The sequence below is a fragment of the Amblyomma mixtum genome, chromosome 1 (assembly GCF_055824585.1).
Source record: "Amblyomma mixtum isolate Tamu chromosome 1, ASM5582458v1, whole genome shotgun sequence".
Classification (NCBI taxonomy): domain Eukaryota; kingdom Metazoa; phylum Arthropoda; class Arachnida; order Ixodida; family Ixodidae; genus Amblyomma; species Amblyomma mixtum.
The window spans coordinates 147,269,125-147,287,387 of NC_143012.1; the positions used below are offsets into that span (position 1 = coordinate 147,269,125).

Genomic DNA, 18,263 nt, shown 5'->3' on the forward strand with positions numbered 1-18,263 from the left:
GTGTTTTTGAACGCATAAGTTGCAGGCTTGCCAAGATGCCTGGAAAGCAATATTTGTGCGCGTAAGAATGCTTTTTGATTTGCACTAATATCTTTGCTGACCCTGCGCGTAAGATGTTTCAACATGACAGCTCATGCGCTTACATACAGCAGCTCTCACTGCTGTAATATGCGATGCCCGGCACACTCTTATGTCAAGTGCGTAAAGGAACATACTGGCTATTATGGATGCGATCGCTGCACTCAGAAAGGTGAAAGGATTGAGCGGAGACAAACATTTCCAGTGTGTGCTGCTTTTGTAAGCCGCACAGATGACTCTTTCCGCAGAATGGCTGAAGCAGGCCATCACACCACGCCACAAGTCCGCTGCTTGAGCTACGTGTGAACATGATCAAACACTTTCCGTTGCACTACATGCACACGGTGTGTTTGGGAGTCGTCCGGAAGTTGCTGCAGACTTAGGTGTCTGGACCGCTACCTTATCGCCTCAGTGCACAGCAGCGTAGCATTCCGAGTGCAAAACTTGAGGAAACTAGCCTGCCTGACTAGCCTGAAATTTGCTCGCCAGCCTAAAACCCTGGATGAACTGGATCGATGGAAGGTAGTGGAATTTCGGTCCTTTCTTCTTTACACTGGTCCTGTGCTGTTAAGGGATTAGCCAAAAAGATGACCGCTACAAGCACTCTCTATGTCTGCATGTGGCTGTTCAAATTCTCCTCAGTGCCAACCTTTGCACAGAAATGAACAGGTTTGCTTCAGACTTGCTGCAATATTTTGCACAACAATCTGGAAAGCTATATGGACCTAAGTTTCTGGTGTACAATGTACCCATCATGTGCCACATTGCTGATGATTGTCTAATTTATGGATGCTGGACAATGTCAGTGCCTTTCCATTTGAAAACTGCGCAGCAACAGAAAGCCTCTCGAACAGGTGAGGCAGAGGCTATCAGAGTTCTCCCTGAGCAACATGGGTAAGAGGGCGATTACTAGTCATGTTGAGAGTAAGAAACATCAAGCTGTTATGAAATCTCTGCAAAGCGTTTCCCAGACCCGAGTCGTCTCATTTTTCGAGACTGCGACAAATGCGGGCTCGCCTTCCGTGGCAGCAGCTGACATCTCGTTTGGAGGTAGCTCTAGTGATGATAGCGCTGCAGCGATGCTTCCAACTGCCGCCACAGAAGCACTGAGCCCTTCTCTGAAGACGTTAGTGGGTAGCTTTCAATTGAAGAACGAAGTTGCAAAGGCCGAGATCATGTGGTGCTTGAACACGGCAATGACCGATGGATCTTTTCGATCAGCGGCAGCCTCTGCCTCGCTCTTTCCTTTGCTGTTCCTCACGTGAGATCGCCACCAAAATGCAGCTTGGAAAAGACAAAGTGGAATACACCATTTGTCATGGTATTGGTCCATACTTTCAAGAGAAGTTGCTGTCAAGCCTGTCTAGCGTGCCTTATGTGGTGGTTGCGTGTGATGAGTCGCTCAACAAAGTCACTCAGAAAGAACAGATGGATGTACTGATCAGGTACTGGGACCAAACTGATGCCACCATGAAAACGTGCTACCCAACTTAGTGTTTTTGGGGCACACCTGCACAGAAGATTTGGCTGTTGCTTTTCGGAAAGCCACAGAAGGCACTAAGCAAATGAAGATACTACAAGTGTCAATGGACGGGCCTAACGCCAACTTGAAGTTGGTCCTGGACATTGGAAGCTGTGGACTCCACGTTGTCAATGGTGCATTCAAAATTGGCCACTCTGTGGGATCTGGTAGCATTTCTTCGTGGGACCTATAATCCGTTCAAGTGTGTGCCAGCACATCGCGCAGACTACATTCACTACACGGGGTGTATTGTGTTCCCGTTGAAGTTCTGCCCAGTAAGATGACTCGAGAGCGCTTGATGTTATTCCAAACTTGATGAAATATGCGGAATGCTCAAAGGAAGCAAAAAAGACTCCAGCATGTGCTAGCTTCAGCACTGTTGAAAAGGCAGTAGGTGACAGGATGCTGCCTGTGAAATACCCGCCGCAGTGGCTCAGTGATTACGGTGTTCGGCTGCTAACCCGAAAGACGTGGGTTCGATCCTGACCATGGCGGTCGAATTTTGATGAAGGGGAAATTCTAGAGGCCCGGGTACTGTGCGATGTCAGTGCACGTTAAAGAACCCCAGGTGGTTGAAATTTCCGACGTCCCTCATAGCCTGAGTTGCTTTGGGACGTTAAACCCTAATAAACCAAACCAAGCTGCCTGTGAAATTGGCTTTTATGCTGTCAATTGCTGAGGAACTCTAGCCATTTCTGGCTGAATTTCAGACAGACAAGCTCATGCTGTCCTTCATTGCTCCTGCTCTAGATCGCCTGTTACGGTCATTGCTTGCTAGAATTGTCTGGAAAGGCAGCATCCTGTCACCTACTGCCAAGCTACTTAGGATTGACTTAGGGAACCCAGATTACTGACTGTGCTCAGCTTCAAAAAAGGCTGTATTTCCTTCGTGAAGAGGTGTTCACAAAAGGTGATACAAGTGGTGCAATACAAGCTGACCGGAGGTGCAAGCTGCTTGGACCCTACTAGTGCATTGTCCCCAGAGATTGGTACTAAAAAACTGTGCATTGCACTGAAGGTACTAACGGATGACCAGTGTTGGCAGCTTGGACAGCATAACGAGCATGCTTTCTGCCCTGACTCTGTTTCCGACTGAAATAACGCAGACACCAAGACCTTTCTCGCACCAGTGAACACGGCGAACCACACAACGACACTAGGATTAGAACACTTCCACAAGTGCAAGTGTGTGATGTGCACACGGAATCGTCGAGGGATTTTTTAACGTGATGCTTCGACAGCGGAGTGCTGTGCATGTGCACGTGCGAATGGTGTGTGCGAGGCAGGCACAAGAAGCGGAGGGCCGACGTGTCGGAAAACTGAGGTGTGAAGGAAGACACTGCAGCGGTAGTCTGGTCATTCGAGCATGGAGGTTGCAGCCGTCAGATGTTGGGTCCGTCCTGCCAGAGACTTCACTTGGATCACCGACGCAGGCCTACTGTGTCCCTTTCAAGTTGGAAAGTGGCAGCCGATGGATTGAGGGTCCGTGCTGCCGGGGCTTCCCTGGATGGGCTGCATAAGCCTACGGTGTTTCGGGACGCCGTCGACGGGACTTGGCTATGCTTTTCCTGCTGCTGCCAAGTTCCTGGGTCGGCTGATGACTCCAGCGGCGTCTTCCTGTGTTCCACCTCACCTCCTGGCTCTCTACCACAGCTTCCTTCGACGCAACGCCAGCAACGCATCTCAAGTCATCAACCCATGTCTTTGCTGGCTGCAAGGCATTCCTGCTTCACCTGGGACGCTCTGTATCTGGTGAACTCTTTCGTTTTATCTGTAGTATTGTATGCATATTGAGTGTGTTTTTCTTGGTGTTTTCGTTTTTTTTATTGGCTCCTTTCATTTAAAGTATAAGCATGGCTTCATTTTGTTTTGTTTGTTTCCTTGTACGAACCTGCACGCGAAAGCGTTCCCCTTCGGCAGTCGGGGACACATCACCCAAATCGCGACAAAGTGCAAGGTGGCAGGTGCAGGCCTTTACTTTAGCAGATTGAAAACAACTGCATTGTTCATTTGGTTTAAATCGCAATAAAATTGCACGTTGCATATAATTTTTGTGCATTTTTTATGTTGCGTGTTGCTCGCGATTGCATAAAAGAAAGCAAAAATGAAAGCATGGGCTTTCAAACGAGGCTAAATAGGCACTGATGGAGCGTGTAGTTTGCCAGTAGCAGGCGGCTGAAACAGTGTGACTTCAGATTCAGACATCAGTTTAAAGGTCTTTGGCGCGTATTGGATTTGACATGAAGTAAGCTTATAGGTGTATATCTATTTGTATTTCACAATTTGAGCCAGCAGTTGTCAATTGTCTGTAGTGTGAACAAAAAATTTTTTTCATTATTTATTTCAGGGCAAAAAAGCAAGTTTAAGGCCTAGGTGCTAAATGAAGAGGATGCCAATGGTGACTGTATTGCTGTGTGCTGCTGAGAAGGCCCAGAAGAGGAGGCCACTTGCATTATCTGTAACAAAGTTATAAACTGCTCACAACATGGCGTAAATGCTGTGAAGCGGCATGTTTCTAATAAGCACTATGTTTAAGCTTGCAAGCAACACAGGAATGAGCTGGGAGATTTGGAGAAGCCTGCTGCTGCACAAGCTCTGTTGACATCACGCCTTCTCACAAGACCGGATATATCTGAAGCAGATCGTGTCACATTGGCGCAGACTTTCTTTGTTCTAGGTGTGGCTGTTTCTGGGATACCATACTCATGGGGGGACACTGCAACGTCGCTCATCCCTCTAATGTGTCCAGATTCAAAGGTTGCAAAGGAATTTCAATGTGGCAGAAAGAAAGTCTCATATATAGCGTCAGATGGCCTTGGGTCATATTTTAAAAGAGCAGTTGTTGATGAACTTAACAAGGCGCCAAATAGACAAGACTCCTCTTCCAGAACAATGATGCCGACATCTGTACACTGTAGTTAGGTACTTTTCCGAAGTTTGCAAGCAGGTTGTGGTGGAGCACTTGCGTTCATTTCACTTAGGGAGTAAAACCTCAGATGTTTTACTTGCAAACGTGAAGGAAGGCATCCAAGACCTTCCTCAAAGGAATAAGTTGAGCTTCTACAGTGATGGCCCTAACGTTAAGAAGAGTTTGAAAAGAAAGCTTAAGCAAGATGTAAATCCTGCACTGCTAGACATAGGAGAGCGTGCGTAGCTTGCACAAGTTCAAAACAGTTTTGCAAAAGGAATTGAAGCGTTTGGCAGCGATGTGGAATCAACTTTGTTAGATGTGTAATACCACCTGAAAAACTCTGCTGTCCAAAGTGCTGTACTCAAAACAGACCAAAAGTGTCTTGGTCTGCCAGAAAGCATCTTCTCTCGGCATGTAAATTCACGTTGGCTAACCCTAAGTCCTGCCGTTGAGTGCTTTATTGAGCAGTGTCTGGCACAATGTACAAGTGCCTCCGACAGTCTCAGCAGGACAGACCTCTTCCCAAAGGCAGTTTTTCTGAGGAGTGTCGCAGATCTTTTTGTTGGATTCTTGAAACTTTTCTAGTGCTCTGAACCTCTACTCCACATTCTGTACAAAGAAATGGTAGGTACAGCTGACTAAGAAAGTTCTCAGCCGTTTCATGTGGAGTGGTGTGTACTGTGACCTGTCAGGGGAAGAGCTGAAATCTCTTGACGTTGAATGTCCAGGAAACTGGAAGGAAATTGTTGATATAGGTGTGGACACAGAGGGCTCCATCATGAACTGGTCAGCAGAAAAAAAAAAAATTTAGGCTGGGAGCACGTAATTTCTTTATTAAGTCTGCGGGTTACCTACTTTCAAGGTTGCCCTTTGACAATGGTGTGTTAAAAGATCTCAGGTGTCTTGACCTAAGCAGCGCACAAGAAGAAAGCTCAGCTGTGGCGTTTCGAAACTTGGCCCCGCAAGTTGCTCCCAAAGACGTCTCAGCTCTGATGAATGAATTCGCACTGATTTCATCTGAAGCACTGTGCGTTGATCCATGTGAACGACTTGACAGCACATGGCAACATGTCTTCAGCCTACGAAACAAAAATGGTGGAATTAAATATCCTCTGGTAGGAAAGCTTGTAAAAGCCCTGCTTTCTCTTTCACATGGCAAAGCCGATGTGGAGAGGCGTTTCAGCAAAAATCGCCGGATCCTACAGAAGTGCAGTAAGCTGTCTATAGAAAGCATGAACGGATTGCCATACAGTCATATGTGAAAAGGTATGACAAGAACATCTCTACCATTCCAGTGAAACGCGACATGCTCAGTGCTGTGAAACAGTCATACAAACGCTACCAAGAAAGTGTGAGTCAGCTGCCAAAAAAAGCAAACTTGACAATGGCGAAAATTCAACACAAGGATGTCAAAAACAGGACCTGCAAATGGAGATCCAGTCAGCAAAAAAAGATGCTTTGCAATGCAGACACATTGATTACAAAAGAAATGAAGGCAAAAACTTTTGATGACATTGAAAGTGGTCAGGAACTACTTGAAGGGAGACTGGAGCACTTGAAAATTGGGCTGGCAGCGGCATCCTATAGTTTTTCATGCTGTATACTGGAATATCGCAACCAAATAAGGCAAAAACAAGCGTGAATTGCCTTTTTTTTAGCAGAAATATGCGGCCTGTGATTGGTCAAGAGGCCATGATCACACATTGAGGACCGGAGAAGCTGCCGATATGCACAGAGCAACGCTATGACTTATCGTTTTTAGTAAAAAAATCTATTCCAGTGCCTCTTTTCGGGTAGGTGTCACCTAAAACCATATGTAGTACATCTGGGAAAGTTGACTAAAATTTTCCCGCAAATCCATGAAACTCCTCACGTAAACGGGGAAAAGGACTCCATTACCTTTGCTTTCCAGAGGATGCATGTGTAGTGTATAGCCTCCGAGATGCGCGTAAGAAAATCTGCAGATGGCACGTAGCGTAACAGCGAAATTGGACGGTAGTGGCGACGACAATATTGTCACGTTGGTGACGGTTCGCGCGTATTGCAGAGGTGACCAGCAGGTGCGTAGATGATCAGGAAAGAAGACCGGCGGGGCATCAGCAGTGGCGTAGTCCTGAAGCATTCACTCCAACAGCACTTCTTTCTTCTCTCGCTTGACACGTTCCTGTGTACGAGTGCTGGCGTCAATATTTCGTTGCTAGGTTTTTTGAAGTTTTAAAAAACCTATTTTTGGTTATGTCCTTTTGATGGGAACGCAATTCGCTTCAGAAAGGCCTGCTTCATTTGATCCCCAGTGTCCCTTTAACAAACTGACACCTATGAGGGAATGTAAATGTGAAATGAGTGTTCGGATTCCAGTGCTTAATCTTAATGTCACCAAGGCTGATGAAGGAAATCAAATGTACTTCTCCATTTTTTTTTTCACAGGTACAAGCCTCGGTACATCCAAAGAGTAACCGCGAGCGGGCGCAGCTCGGTGACTGTCTGGGGGGCAATCACTAAAGATGGCCTTGGGCCCCTTGTTAGGATACTAGGCCGATTTACGGCTGAGAGCTACTGCTCCATCCTTGATGACGTCGCATTGCCGTTCCTTGTCGGTGAAGCGTTTCCGCAACAAGATTTCATCTTCCAGCAGGACCGTGCTCCCATCCACACCTCGAGGCTGGCTTCCTCTTTCCTAAAGCAGTGAGGAATCGCCGTGCTGAAATGACCACCAGAATCCCTGGACCTGAACATTATTGAAAACTTGTGGGGCAATATCAAAACAGTATTGTGCTCCCAGAACCTGCACGGCTTGTCAGCACACAACCTGTGGTCTGCAGTTTGAGAGCACTGGGAGGCCCTTAGGGCAAACGCTGAGCTGTGCCACACATTGTATGCATCTCTTCCGGGAAGGATGAGGGCTGTGATTGAAGCTGGTGGTGACGCAACCCGCTTCTAGACGATGAATAGTAGTGCCTACAATATAGCATTTCGTTGTTAAAGAAGTGTTGCTGACATCTTGCAGACTTGCGCAGTGCTTCTCTACATTGTCACGCATCCTTAAAATCCAAGGAGACTACTGGCTGATTTGTTCAACTTGGACAAAGAGCACAGGACTGCGACCAAAAGACCAGACACAAGTGCCTGTGTTGGTCTTTTGCATACCGCCTGTTGAAAACTGTTCTGTTCATTCTTCTGTGCTGTATTCTTGAATGCCAAGTTATGAACTGCAATTTATTCTATTTTCTTATGTTTTGTCATTGTTTGCTCAGATGTGAAATTAAACATGTCCACATTTTTCTCTGGAACTACCTCATTGCAGTACATTGCAGCCGGTGCGCCCTACTAGAGCATGCATGCATGCTTTGCATCTATCTCTAGTATGCCGTGTATTTTATCATCGACTTTGGGGTGCCCAAGTTTGAATTGATAAAAATCATTGTGTCAGTCGCGAGAATATTCTGGCTTATTGGTAGGAAGTAGCTAAGCAATTGACTTGAGGGAATGCCGGCACAGCAAAGAGCTTTGACTCATGCACGCAGCAATTTGTACCGACGAGAGCCTTTAGTTACGTGATCGCATGGAAAAAATAAAGAATATCTAGTCTTTAACTTGGTTAAACATGGTTAGATGTTCGAAAGCACTGGCTTAACTTGGCTTTATTTGATTCGACTAGGAGTTTAGGTGAAAATGTGAACGTCATCATCGTGTGGGGCACGGTCAATCATCATTTGACATCGATTTGTCGAAATCGGCCAAGATCCAATTTGGGCTGCGGCCCGGGCCGAATTTTGGCAATGGCTCGGCTAATTTTGCAGGTCACCATCGTGTTGGGTACCATGAGTTATGTATGGTTCGACATCGATTTTGGTCTCAAAAGGCCAAGTTGAAATCCTGACAGCAGTGGCCCGGGACTAAATTCGGCAATGGCCCGGGCTAATTTTGCAGGTTACCGTCGTGTAGGGCACGGTCAATTCGTGGGTGGCTGGGCCCGAATTTGGAAATAATTATATGTTATGCTTATTTTAAGCCGACGTGGCATCGCTGTTGCTAGACAACGGCACAAAAAGGAACGAAGAAAGAAAAATACTGATAGATCCATGGTTGGCGTTGGTGAGTGTATCAGTGCTTAAGCACTAATCTTACATGCTAAACAGAGCCAAAAGCTATGCTCGACTCTCTAATTGCGTGCGCATAGCAAGAGCCAAGGTGGCCGCAAAGGTAGCGCGGTTTCGCTAGATCAGTGACCCGCCGCGCTGTAGCAGACGACGCGGCCAAGGCCCCGCCTACAGCCGTTTCTGCGCCTGCGCGCGAGTTCCACAGGTGCCCGAGAGAGGCGCCCCGCGGAGCGCTGGCTGCAGTGAGCGGTGTTCAAGATGGAAGTGGACGACCGTGTACAGTCGCAACGAACGCTGGTTCGGGGACACTCTCCCCCACCTCGGTGAGCGGTTATTTAAACAGAGCTTCCGCGTGACGCCTTCAGCGTTCCAGTATATAGTCAAAGCTTGCCGGCCCGTGCTGCAAGGCGTTGACACGAATATGTGCTTGGCCATCTCTGTCGAGAAGCACGTTGCAGTGGCGATGTACAAGCTGTGCTCCTCGGTGGAGGATAGGTCTGTGGCCAATCTTTTCACCCTGGGGCGATCTGCTGTGAACACCATCTATCGGGAGTTTTGTGACACCGTAGTGTGCCTACTCGAGGGCAAGTGGATCAACATGCCCTCTACAGACGCAATGGGTGACCACATTAGAGAGTTCAGTGCTGTTTTCAATTTTCCACAAGCCATGGGGGCAATCGACGGGTGCCATTATCCCGTGTCCCCGCCGAAGGAAAGCGCGTCAGACTACTACATCTGCAAAGGCTGGTGAGTTATCTCATACTTGGCTTATGTAGAGCTTGCATGTTTCAGCCATAACGGCAGCATTGCAACAATATGAATTTGCTAATGCAAAAGTCTTCAGTTCACAACTCATTGTGCTTGTCCATGATTTGTGAAGAATTCTTTTAATGCGTAACATCACACTATTCCTACAACTCGTCATCACACACAGGGGAATTGTTCAAGAAAATGTTCCCAGATACTGAAATCGCTAAGTCATTTTCCTGCGGTGAAAGAAAACCTGCATATGTAGTGTGCCATGGTCTGAGACCATTTTTTTCTCTCGTGCCTAAAACCGTGAATTAGAGCAATCTGATGGGCTACACCGTTCTGTTTGATAAGTCTTTAAATGACTGCCTGCAGAAAAAACAGATGGACATCCATATGTGGTACTGGAGTACTATGTCCGAGCGTATAACCACGAGATATTATACGTCAGTGTTCATGGGACATTCGACTACCGAAGACCTTCAGGAGGAGCTTCTGGCTGCCTTGGCAGATTTGCCGCTGGCAAAAGCTGCCCAGCTGTCTATGGATGGCCTCAATGTGAACCTAAAGTGTTTTAGGGAAATGCAGGAATACTTGCAGCAGAACCATCAAGTTCAGTGTTTGGACCTGGGCACTTGCGGACTTCATACAATACATAACGCTTACAGGGTGGGTGTTGTTGCCAGCAAATGGGGCAAAGAGAATCTTCTTTCCAGCCTCAGTGCCATTTTTCATGATGCGCCAGCGCGAGGGGAAGACTTCTCTACTGTGACAGGCCAAATGACATTTTCTCTCAACTTTGTTGCTCATCGCTAGGTAGAAAATGTTGTTGTGACCGAAAGTGCCATTGCGCTGTGGGGTGATGTGAAAAGCTACGTGGAATGTGCAAAAAAGAAAGAGGTGAACTTGCCAAAATGTGCGTCATTCACACAGCTCTGCGAATGTTACATATTTAGAAGAAACTGCAAAGGTGTGGCTGCCATTGTGAGTTGTCACACCGGTTGTGTTTCTGGGAAAATGGGTCAGCATGAGAGGCAAATCATTGCACAAAGTCGGAGCCCAAAGAGATGATCATAATGTTTAACAATTCTATTTCAGGCACCCAGACAGTGGCAGCATTTTGTGCCAAGAGTAACAGCTCCATCCAAACTGAAGATGAATACTTGGATGAGCACTTCGTGTGGCACTCAACACCAAAAAAAAAACCAAAGTGTTTCAGATGTTGAGCACATCACTGAAGATGCGGACTGTACCTACGAGCCGTCCTTAACTGACTCAAGTACAGTGTAAGAGCATGTGATGAATTGCATGTTTTGGCTGATATGCAGCAGAGGCAGCAACTCCTTGACAGTAGCCCTACTGCTCACATTTTACATGACAGACTAGACTCATTTCCTTTCATATCTGCTTGTCCACTGAGTTCTGGCCACCTTACACTCTTTCATTGCAAGATACTCGTGACACAGGACAGATTTTTTTTGTTGCTCTGATTAGTACTTGTGTTAATTGCAATGCACTGATGTAATGTACAGGTCCCCTGAAGCTGTCATATTGCCTTGACAGTTAAAGAAAAAGAAAAATAATTTTATGGTAAACTCACTGATATTAGAAGCTGATGCTACATTGTACATGAATCTTTCTTCCAGGAGTCCTGACTCCGCCAGTGTACAGGACCTGAGAAAATTCACTGCTTTCGAAGATAGGCTCGTTGAGCTGTTCCAGCGGTGCTCTGTTTGCCTCCAGAGGACAAAAAAAAAAGTCGAGTACCCATAGAGTTCTGCATTCTAATCGCAAAGGGACCAGTGTAGCCAAGAATGAATGAAGCTAGAAAAGACAAAAAAAAATAACGTACATGTCATCACCGATTAGTTATCGGTGTAGCCCAGAGGCTAGCCCACACCGCCATCGACTTCATAAGGCCGCAACCCATCCTTTTCGGTAAAGACATCCGTCAGTTTGAATTGACCAGTGGTGAGATTTTTAAATCCACCTTTCTAGTCTATAACTGAGTCTTTTGTTGCTGCACAAACGTCAGCATGGCCAGAAAGAGCCAGGTAATTAATTTTTATTGTGAGCAGTAAATGAATAGAGTTGTCTTTAGTGCCTCCCTGAATGATGCCTGCATTGGCACAAATAAGGGTTTTCGTCATGCCAAGGCTTCAGCCTTTTTAAAAATTTAAAAAGAAAAAGTTTTTTGTGCATCTAATTTTGCTTCCAAATGAGAAGGCCAAATGAAGGGAATAATCAGTTTTTATATTTTTGTAAATTTGCAGGCATAAAAAAGAAGCTCCTGACAACAGTTAAAACGAAAGGACTGCAAAGTGATTGAACCATGGGTGAAATCGATTGTTTCCCATTTATACTACTGCGCTCAATCGAGCCATGATGATGGAGACTTGGTAATGGTCAAGTGGTTGTCGATACTAAACCACGTTTCAGAGATCCATAGAGACCACTAGGACATTTTTAAATCACTTGAGCATCCAAGTCATCTGCTGAAGAGGTGGATTAGGAGAGGTAAGCAACTTCATGCACTGCAATTGCCATTTCAGGCAATCTAAACATAGTGTTTCATTGTCCTCACAGTAATGAGTAGCGTTAGGACAAGTACTTGTAGACGCCATTGTAGTTCAAATGTATGTTTTGCAGAATGCATGACCTGGTTGTCTCACTTTACAGCTCTTAGTCTACCTTTAGAGAGCATGCTTGCATTTCGTGCCTATACTTGGCTTCTAAATCAGGTGCAACGCTGCGAAAAGTAAGGAAGTAGCCCACATGAAAAGTTAGGAATATTATTCTGAGCTTGTTTAGTGGCAAAGTTCTCTAAGGTGTGAGAAAGTGACGGTGCGCTATCAGCAATAACAACGCATTTAATCAAGCTCTTGACAAATGTTTCATGCAATAAGCCTGCAGGCAAAGCATTTATTATTTCTTGCTCACCACAAGGAACATACGGTTTGGTTTATGGGGTTTAACGTCCCAAAGCGACTAAGGCTATGAGAGACGCCGTAGTGGAGGGCTCCGGAAATTTCGACCACCTGGGGTTCTTTAACGTGCACTCACATCGCACAGTACACGGGCCTCTAGAATTTCTCCTCCAAAGAAATTCCAGCCGCCGCGGCCGGGATCGAACCCGCGTCTTTCGGGTCAGCAGCCGAGCACCATAACCGCTGAGCCACCGCGGCGGCACAAGGAACATACGACTTTTTCACTGCAATGCAGGCAGCACAAAAAAGAGCACTTGTGTTGACAGAGTTGCACCTGATGTATGAAGTGGAGTATACAAACATGTTTACAAACAAACAAGGTGGTCAAGGTGGTGCTGCAGTCGTTAGCGACCTCGCGGTAGGTTAAAAGTGGCGAAGCTGCAGTAGCGAGTTGTCAGTGCTTTTTTTTGTCTGCAAGCTAGATAATGCTATCTGTAAGAGATTATTTTGTGAGCCTGAGTGGTGCGGACCAGAAGCGTTACACGGAGAAGCTCCATGTCTACGGCGTACAGCGTCCGGACCTGTACGCCGTGCCGGAAAGCGAGTAGGCGAAAGGCTTAGAAGAGAAGCGTCGATATCCGCCGGTGAAGTTGAGCAACGTGGTCGTTTATTTGCTGTTCTCTTCGAGCAAATTCACTGCAGAAAGCGTTGAAAATTACAAAGCTCTGGAGGCTTACAAGTACTACGAGTCAGGTAAGTTGCCCATGTGCCTTCTCGCACCGCGCGCAAACAAACAGGGCGCGCAGACCGCGTAGCATGCCACGCACGAAGCATTGCTCGCGGTACTTTATTAGCACCATCGCATGGTACTTACAACTGCACGGCAAATAATTGTGTTAGCAAGGCAACGGTAGCAACACCAACGTGCCGTAGCGACCACATGGCTGTTAGTTAGTTATATTGATTTTAATGGCGCAAAAGCAACTGAGGCTATGATGCGCCAAACACAAGGTTGGAGTTTTTGTTAAACGTGAAGCTTTTTATACTTAGAGTTTGTTTAAAACGCTGGCTTCCTTGAGAAACTTAAAAATACATGAGATGTCAACCAGTGCTTGATCACCTAAGAGTAGCATGGGGTGTAATGGGATGCTTTCCCTGTAAAATGTTATGAAATATTTCTTTCTTAGTTCTTCTAGTTTGACACATGAAATTAAAATGTGGTTCACTGTTAGTTCGGAACCACACATTTCACAGAGAGGTTTGTTTTGTTTGGTTAGTAGAAAGCTGTGCGTGAGGTGGGTGTGTCCAATGCGGAGCCGACATAAAATAACTTCGGTAAAACGTTCTTGATGCCGACATGATTGCCATTCGCCTAAAATTGGCTTCACAGAATGTAGTTTGTTGTTTACGTGCTCTTGCCATGCAGCCTGCCACTTATTTTTGAGTTTACTGTATATAAACTTTAAACAATCCCTGTGCGGTATGTTCACTTGCTTTATTTGCCCATTCCGGGCTTGTGCAGCGTATACATCTGCTTTCTCATTACCTAGAATTCCAACATGGCTAGGAACCCAGCAGAATTTAATGTTATGATTTTGTTTTGTGATTTTAACTATGTTGTGTATGATGTTTCCTATTATAGGTTCAGCTGCATTTCTGGAGTGCAGTGCTTTAAGCATACTCAGGGAATCGGTGTAAATGATGCTATTTTTGATCTTCTCTCTTACTATTTTATCTACAGCTACAAAGATGGCATAACACTCAGCAGTAAAAACCGATGCGCAGTCTGGTAGTCGCATTATCTGTTTATTTTTTCCCTGGATTACTGCACTTCCAACGTGACTTTCTGTTTTTGAGCCATCGGTATAAAATTCAATGTAGGTGTCATACTTTTCTTGTAGTGCAAAGAATTCCTGTAATATGTACTCATGTGGCGTTTGCTTTTTATCTAAATGTGTCATTGTGAAGTCACATACTGAAGGCAGGCTGTACCATGGTGGCAAACATTCATTCCTTTGTGCAATATTTGGTAGGGCATCTAGCACTGTTAGCTCTTCGCATTTATCTTCAAAGCGCAGTAGTAATGGCCTGATAGAATGTGGTTTGTTGATGAATAATCTTTTAGATGGGCACTTGGTGACAACTGGATGGCAGAGATGTTTCGGAAGAGAACGGATTTTTAAGACGTATGTGCATGTTAGTGCGATTCTTCGGTCCTCAAGAGCGGGCTCATTAGTTTCAACGTATAGGCTGGCTATTGGTGATGTTCTGTATGCTCCAGATGATAGGCGGAGACCAAGATTATGAATGGGGTCTAATCTTTTCAAGTAGGATGCTCTTGCCGAGCCATATACTATGCACCCGTAGTCCAGCTTGGAGCGCACCAGAGAGCGATATATTTGTAAAAGGCTTGCTCTATCGGACCCCCACCGCTTCCGTGAGAGAACTTTTAATATATTGAGGGCTTGAGAAGCTTTCTTTTTAAGGTTGTTAATATGTGGTAGAAATGTGAGTTTCTTGTCGAAAGTTACGCCTAAAAATTTGTGTTCTTGTTTAATTGGTAGCGCAGTGTGATTCAGGTATAGACTGCGATCGACCTGTAGGCCTCGTCGCAATGAGAAAAGAACAGCTACTGTTTTTTGAGGGGAAAATTTAAATCCATTTTTGTCTGCCCAAGAACCTAGTTTATTTAGTGTGATTTGTATTTGTCTCTCACAGGTTGATATGCTGGAGGACGTGCATGCTATTTGTAGGTCATCTACATAAACTGAATACATTATGGACTTGGGTATTTCTTTAGCTAAGGAATTCATTTTTATTATGAAGAGTGTCGTGCTTAGAATGCACCCCTGGGGTACGCCGTTCTCTTGGGTGAAAGTCATGGAAAGAGTTGCTCCTAGGCGGACTCGGAATGTGCGGTTAGTCAGGAAGTCGTTCAAGCAGTTCAACATCCTGCCGCGGATACCTAGCTCTGCTAGGTCACGGAGGATGCCGAACTTCCACGTAGTATCGTAGGCCTTCTCCAGGTCGAAGAAGACCCCAATACAGTGCTGCTTGTGGATGAACGCCTCCCGGATGGTGTTTTCTAGGCGGACAAGGTGATCTGTGGTGGAGCATGTTTTCTTAAACCCACATTGGTGTTTATCTAGTAGTTGCCGAGATTCAAGTACGAAGGTCAGTCTAATGTTTATTACACTTTCGAAAGATTTAGCAATGCAGCTGGTGAGGGCTATTGGTCTGTAACTGCTAGGACTTGTTGGTGGTTTTCCGGGTTTGAGAAAGGGTATTATGACTGCTTTTTTCCACTCGTCAGGTATATTTCCAGTTATCCAGATTTTATTAAAGAATTTTAACAGTGCCTCTACAGCAGCCTCGGAGAGATGTGCAAGCATAGCGTAATGCACGTTGTCTGGTCCTGGTGCTGTCTTTTTTCCAGAAGATAATACCTTATTTATTTCTTGTAGTGTGAGAGGCTGGTTGTAATCCTCATGAACACCTGCTCCAGATGGAAATTTTTGTTTTTCAGCTATTGCTTTGTGTTTTTGAAATGTGCTTGTGTAGTTGGATGAGCTTGAGATCTCAGCAAAATGCTCGCCCAGTATGTTGGCCTGTTCTTCTAAAGATGTTTGTGTCCCGGGTGCTGTCAAGAGAGGAAGTGTGAAAGGGGTATGGTCACCAGTAAATTTACGCACTTTTTCCCACATTTTCTTTGATGTTGTTGAGCTGTTTATTGAGGAGACATATTTCTGCCAAGAGGTTTTTTCTGCATTTCTTCGGACATACCGCGCTCTGGCTTTTGCCTTCTTAAAGGTAAGTAAGTTCTCTGCAGTGGGATATCGACGCAGAGCGCTCCAGGCTTTGTTTTGTTGTTTTTTTGCTAATGTGCATTCTTTTGTCCACCACACTTTGTGTTTCTTTTGTGCAAGTCCTGTTGTTTGTGGTATAGCGAGTGTTGCGGCCGATATTATGCATTCAGTAAACTTCTGATTAATTTCATCTGTGCTAAGGTCGTCACAAAATTCCTTTTCCAGAGTGGCACTTTTTGTAAAGAGTGACCAGTCGGCAAGCTGAATTTTCCAGCGCCGTGGCCTTGTGGGGATGATTGGAGTGGATGATGAGAGCCTGATGACGGTAGGTAAGTGATCGCTGCCCATGGGGTCATTTAAAACATCCCATTTAAAATCGTTAAAAAGTAATGGTGATGCGAAGGCTAAATCGAGAGAGCTCATTTCTGCTGAGCTTGGGCAGCAATATGTGGCTTTTCCCGTATTTAAAAGACAGACATTATTCGAAAGTATAAAATCTTCGATTGTTTGGCCTCTAGAGTCGCAGCGTTCGCTTCCCCAAAACGGAGAGTGAGCGTTAAAATCGCCAACTACCAGAAATGGCTCCGGCAGTTCATCGATCAGGCCTTCTAGATCTTGGCATGTTAATGTGATGTGTGGGGGAAGATATACAGAACATATTGTTATGGTTTTGTAGCTGATGACGCTAACCGCAACCGCCTCAAGTTTTGTTTTCAGTTTGATTTCTTGAGCTGGGACGCCGCTTTGGATGATGATTGCGACGCCTCCCGAGAGTCTACTTGCATGTTCGCGATCACGCCTAAAAGTTGTATAATGCTTTAAGATATTTGAATGTTGTGGACCAAGATTGGTCTCCTGGAGACATAGAGCTAGAGGCATCACGGACCCTAGAATATGTGTTATATCACTGTAGTTCCTTAACATTCCTCTACAGTTCCATTGAATCGCAAATATCATGTTTGTTTTTTTGGGTGTGAATGGAACTGAAGGAATTTACTGTTCTGGGCCCGTTACCGGGGTTTTATCTTTTCTTCGCTCGTGAGAGCCGGTCCGCCGCCGCAAAGCGGGTGGAGTGGTAGTTGTATCCATCACTTCACCAGAGGTGCTGGAGGACCGCGAAGCCGCGGATGTGTTGGTGTCAGGCCTCCCCCGACGGGGGGAAGTCCTGCGGGATGCTGGCCCATGGGCCGGCACTCCCTGGCTTGGAGTTGGCAGAGCAGCCTTGGCTGTCTATGCCTGGGGCGTTGATGGCACTACCACAGGCGCGGTGGGAGTGGCCGCGGCAGATGCCGGAGTGCTGCGTGGTGCACCGCCCCTGCGCGCCACGTCAGCATAGTTTGGTTTGGCTGTGAAAGAGAATGTATTTGTCAGTGCAAAACGCCTTCTGGCTTCTTTGAATGAAATGTTTTCCTTGGTCTTAATGGTGATGATTTCCTTTTCCTTCTTCCAGGACGGACACGCCCTGGAGTACGCAGCATGTTCTCCTTCACAATTAGCGCAGCGTAGAGCTGCGTCGCATTCCTCAGAATGGTGTTCCTTCGACGCGCATTTCGCGCAAGTTTTGTGGCCGCGGCAACTCTGCGATCCGTGGCCGAACCGTTGACAATTAAAGCACCTTCGGGGGTTAGGGATGTAGTGTCTTACATTTACTTTGAGGTATCCAACGTCGATGGTTTCGGGCAATGTGCATGTGTTAAAAGTCAGGACTAGGTGTTTGGTATCTATTTCTTTGTTGTCTTTGCGGATCTTGATTCGATATACATCAATGACATTTTGCTCGGAAAGCCCTTCCAGCATTTCTTTCTCGGTAAGGTGTAGAAAATCATTTTCTGAGATGACGCCACGAACAGTGTTGAGGGATCGGTGTGCAGTGATGGAGACAGGTGTGTCCCCAATAGACACTATGTTACAGAGTTTGGTGGTTTGGACATTTTCTCGGAGTTCCAGCAATAAATCGCCACTGGTCATTTTGGATACTTTGTAGCCGGGGCCCAAAGCTTCTATTAAGCACTTCGATACCATGAAGGGGGATAGAATTCTGGCCTGTTTATCTTGAACTTCACTGTGGATGACATGGAATTTGGCAAATGTTGGTTTCTTTTTGGAAAAAAAGTTCTCTGCTTCGTTCCGCACTCTTTTAAGAGAGCGATCAGGTTTGGAAAGGGGGGG

General features: G+C 45.8%; 1 protein-coding gene, 1 long non-coding RNA gene and 3 pseudogenes across 3 annotated transcripts in view; 4 read left to right on the forward strand and 1 right to left on the reverse strand.

The window, feature by feature from the left end:
* The window catches only part of LOC149367889 (uncharacterized), a 196,201-nt gene that overhangs the window by 61,596 nt on the left and 116,342 nt on the right, over positions 1-18,263 (reverse strand). The gene's annotated exons all lie outside the window — the stretch shown is intronic.
* Positions 900-5,903, forward strand: LOC149367892 (uncharacterized; annotated as a pseudogene).
* On the forward strand, positions 4,340-8,836 carry LOC149367893 (uncharacterized; annotated as a pseudogene).
* On the forward strand, positions 8,333-9,362 carry LOC149367894 (uncharacterized). The gene is made up of 2 exons (XM_089575356.1): positions 8,333-8,341; positions 8,733-9,362. The coding sequence occupies exons 1-2, from the start codon at positions 8,333-8,335 to the stop codon at positions 9,360-9,362; spliced, it is 639 nt and encodes a 212-aa protein (XP_089431482.1).
* On the forward strand, positions 9,509-10,787 carry LOC149367895 (uncharacterized; annotated as a pseudogene).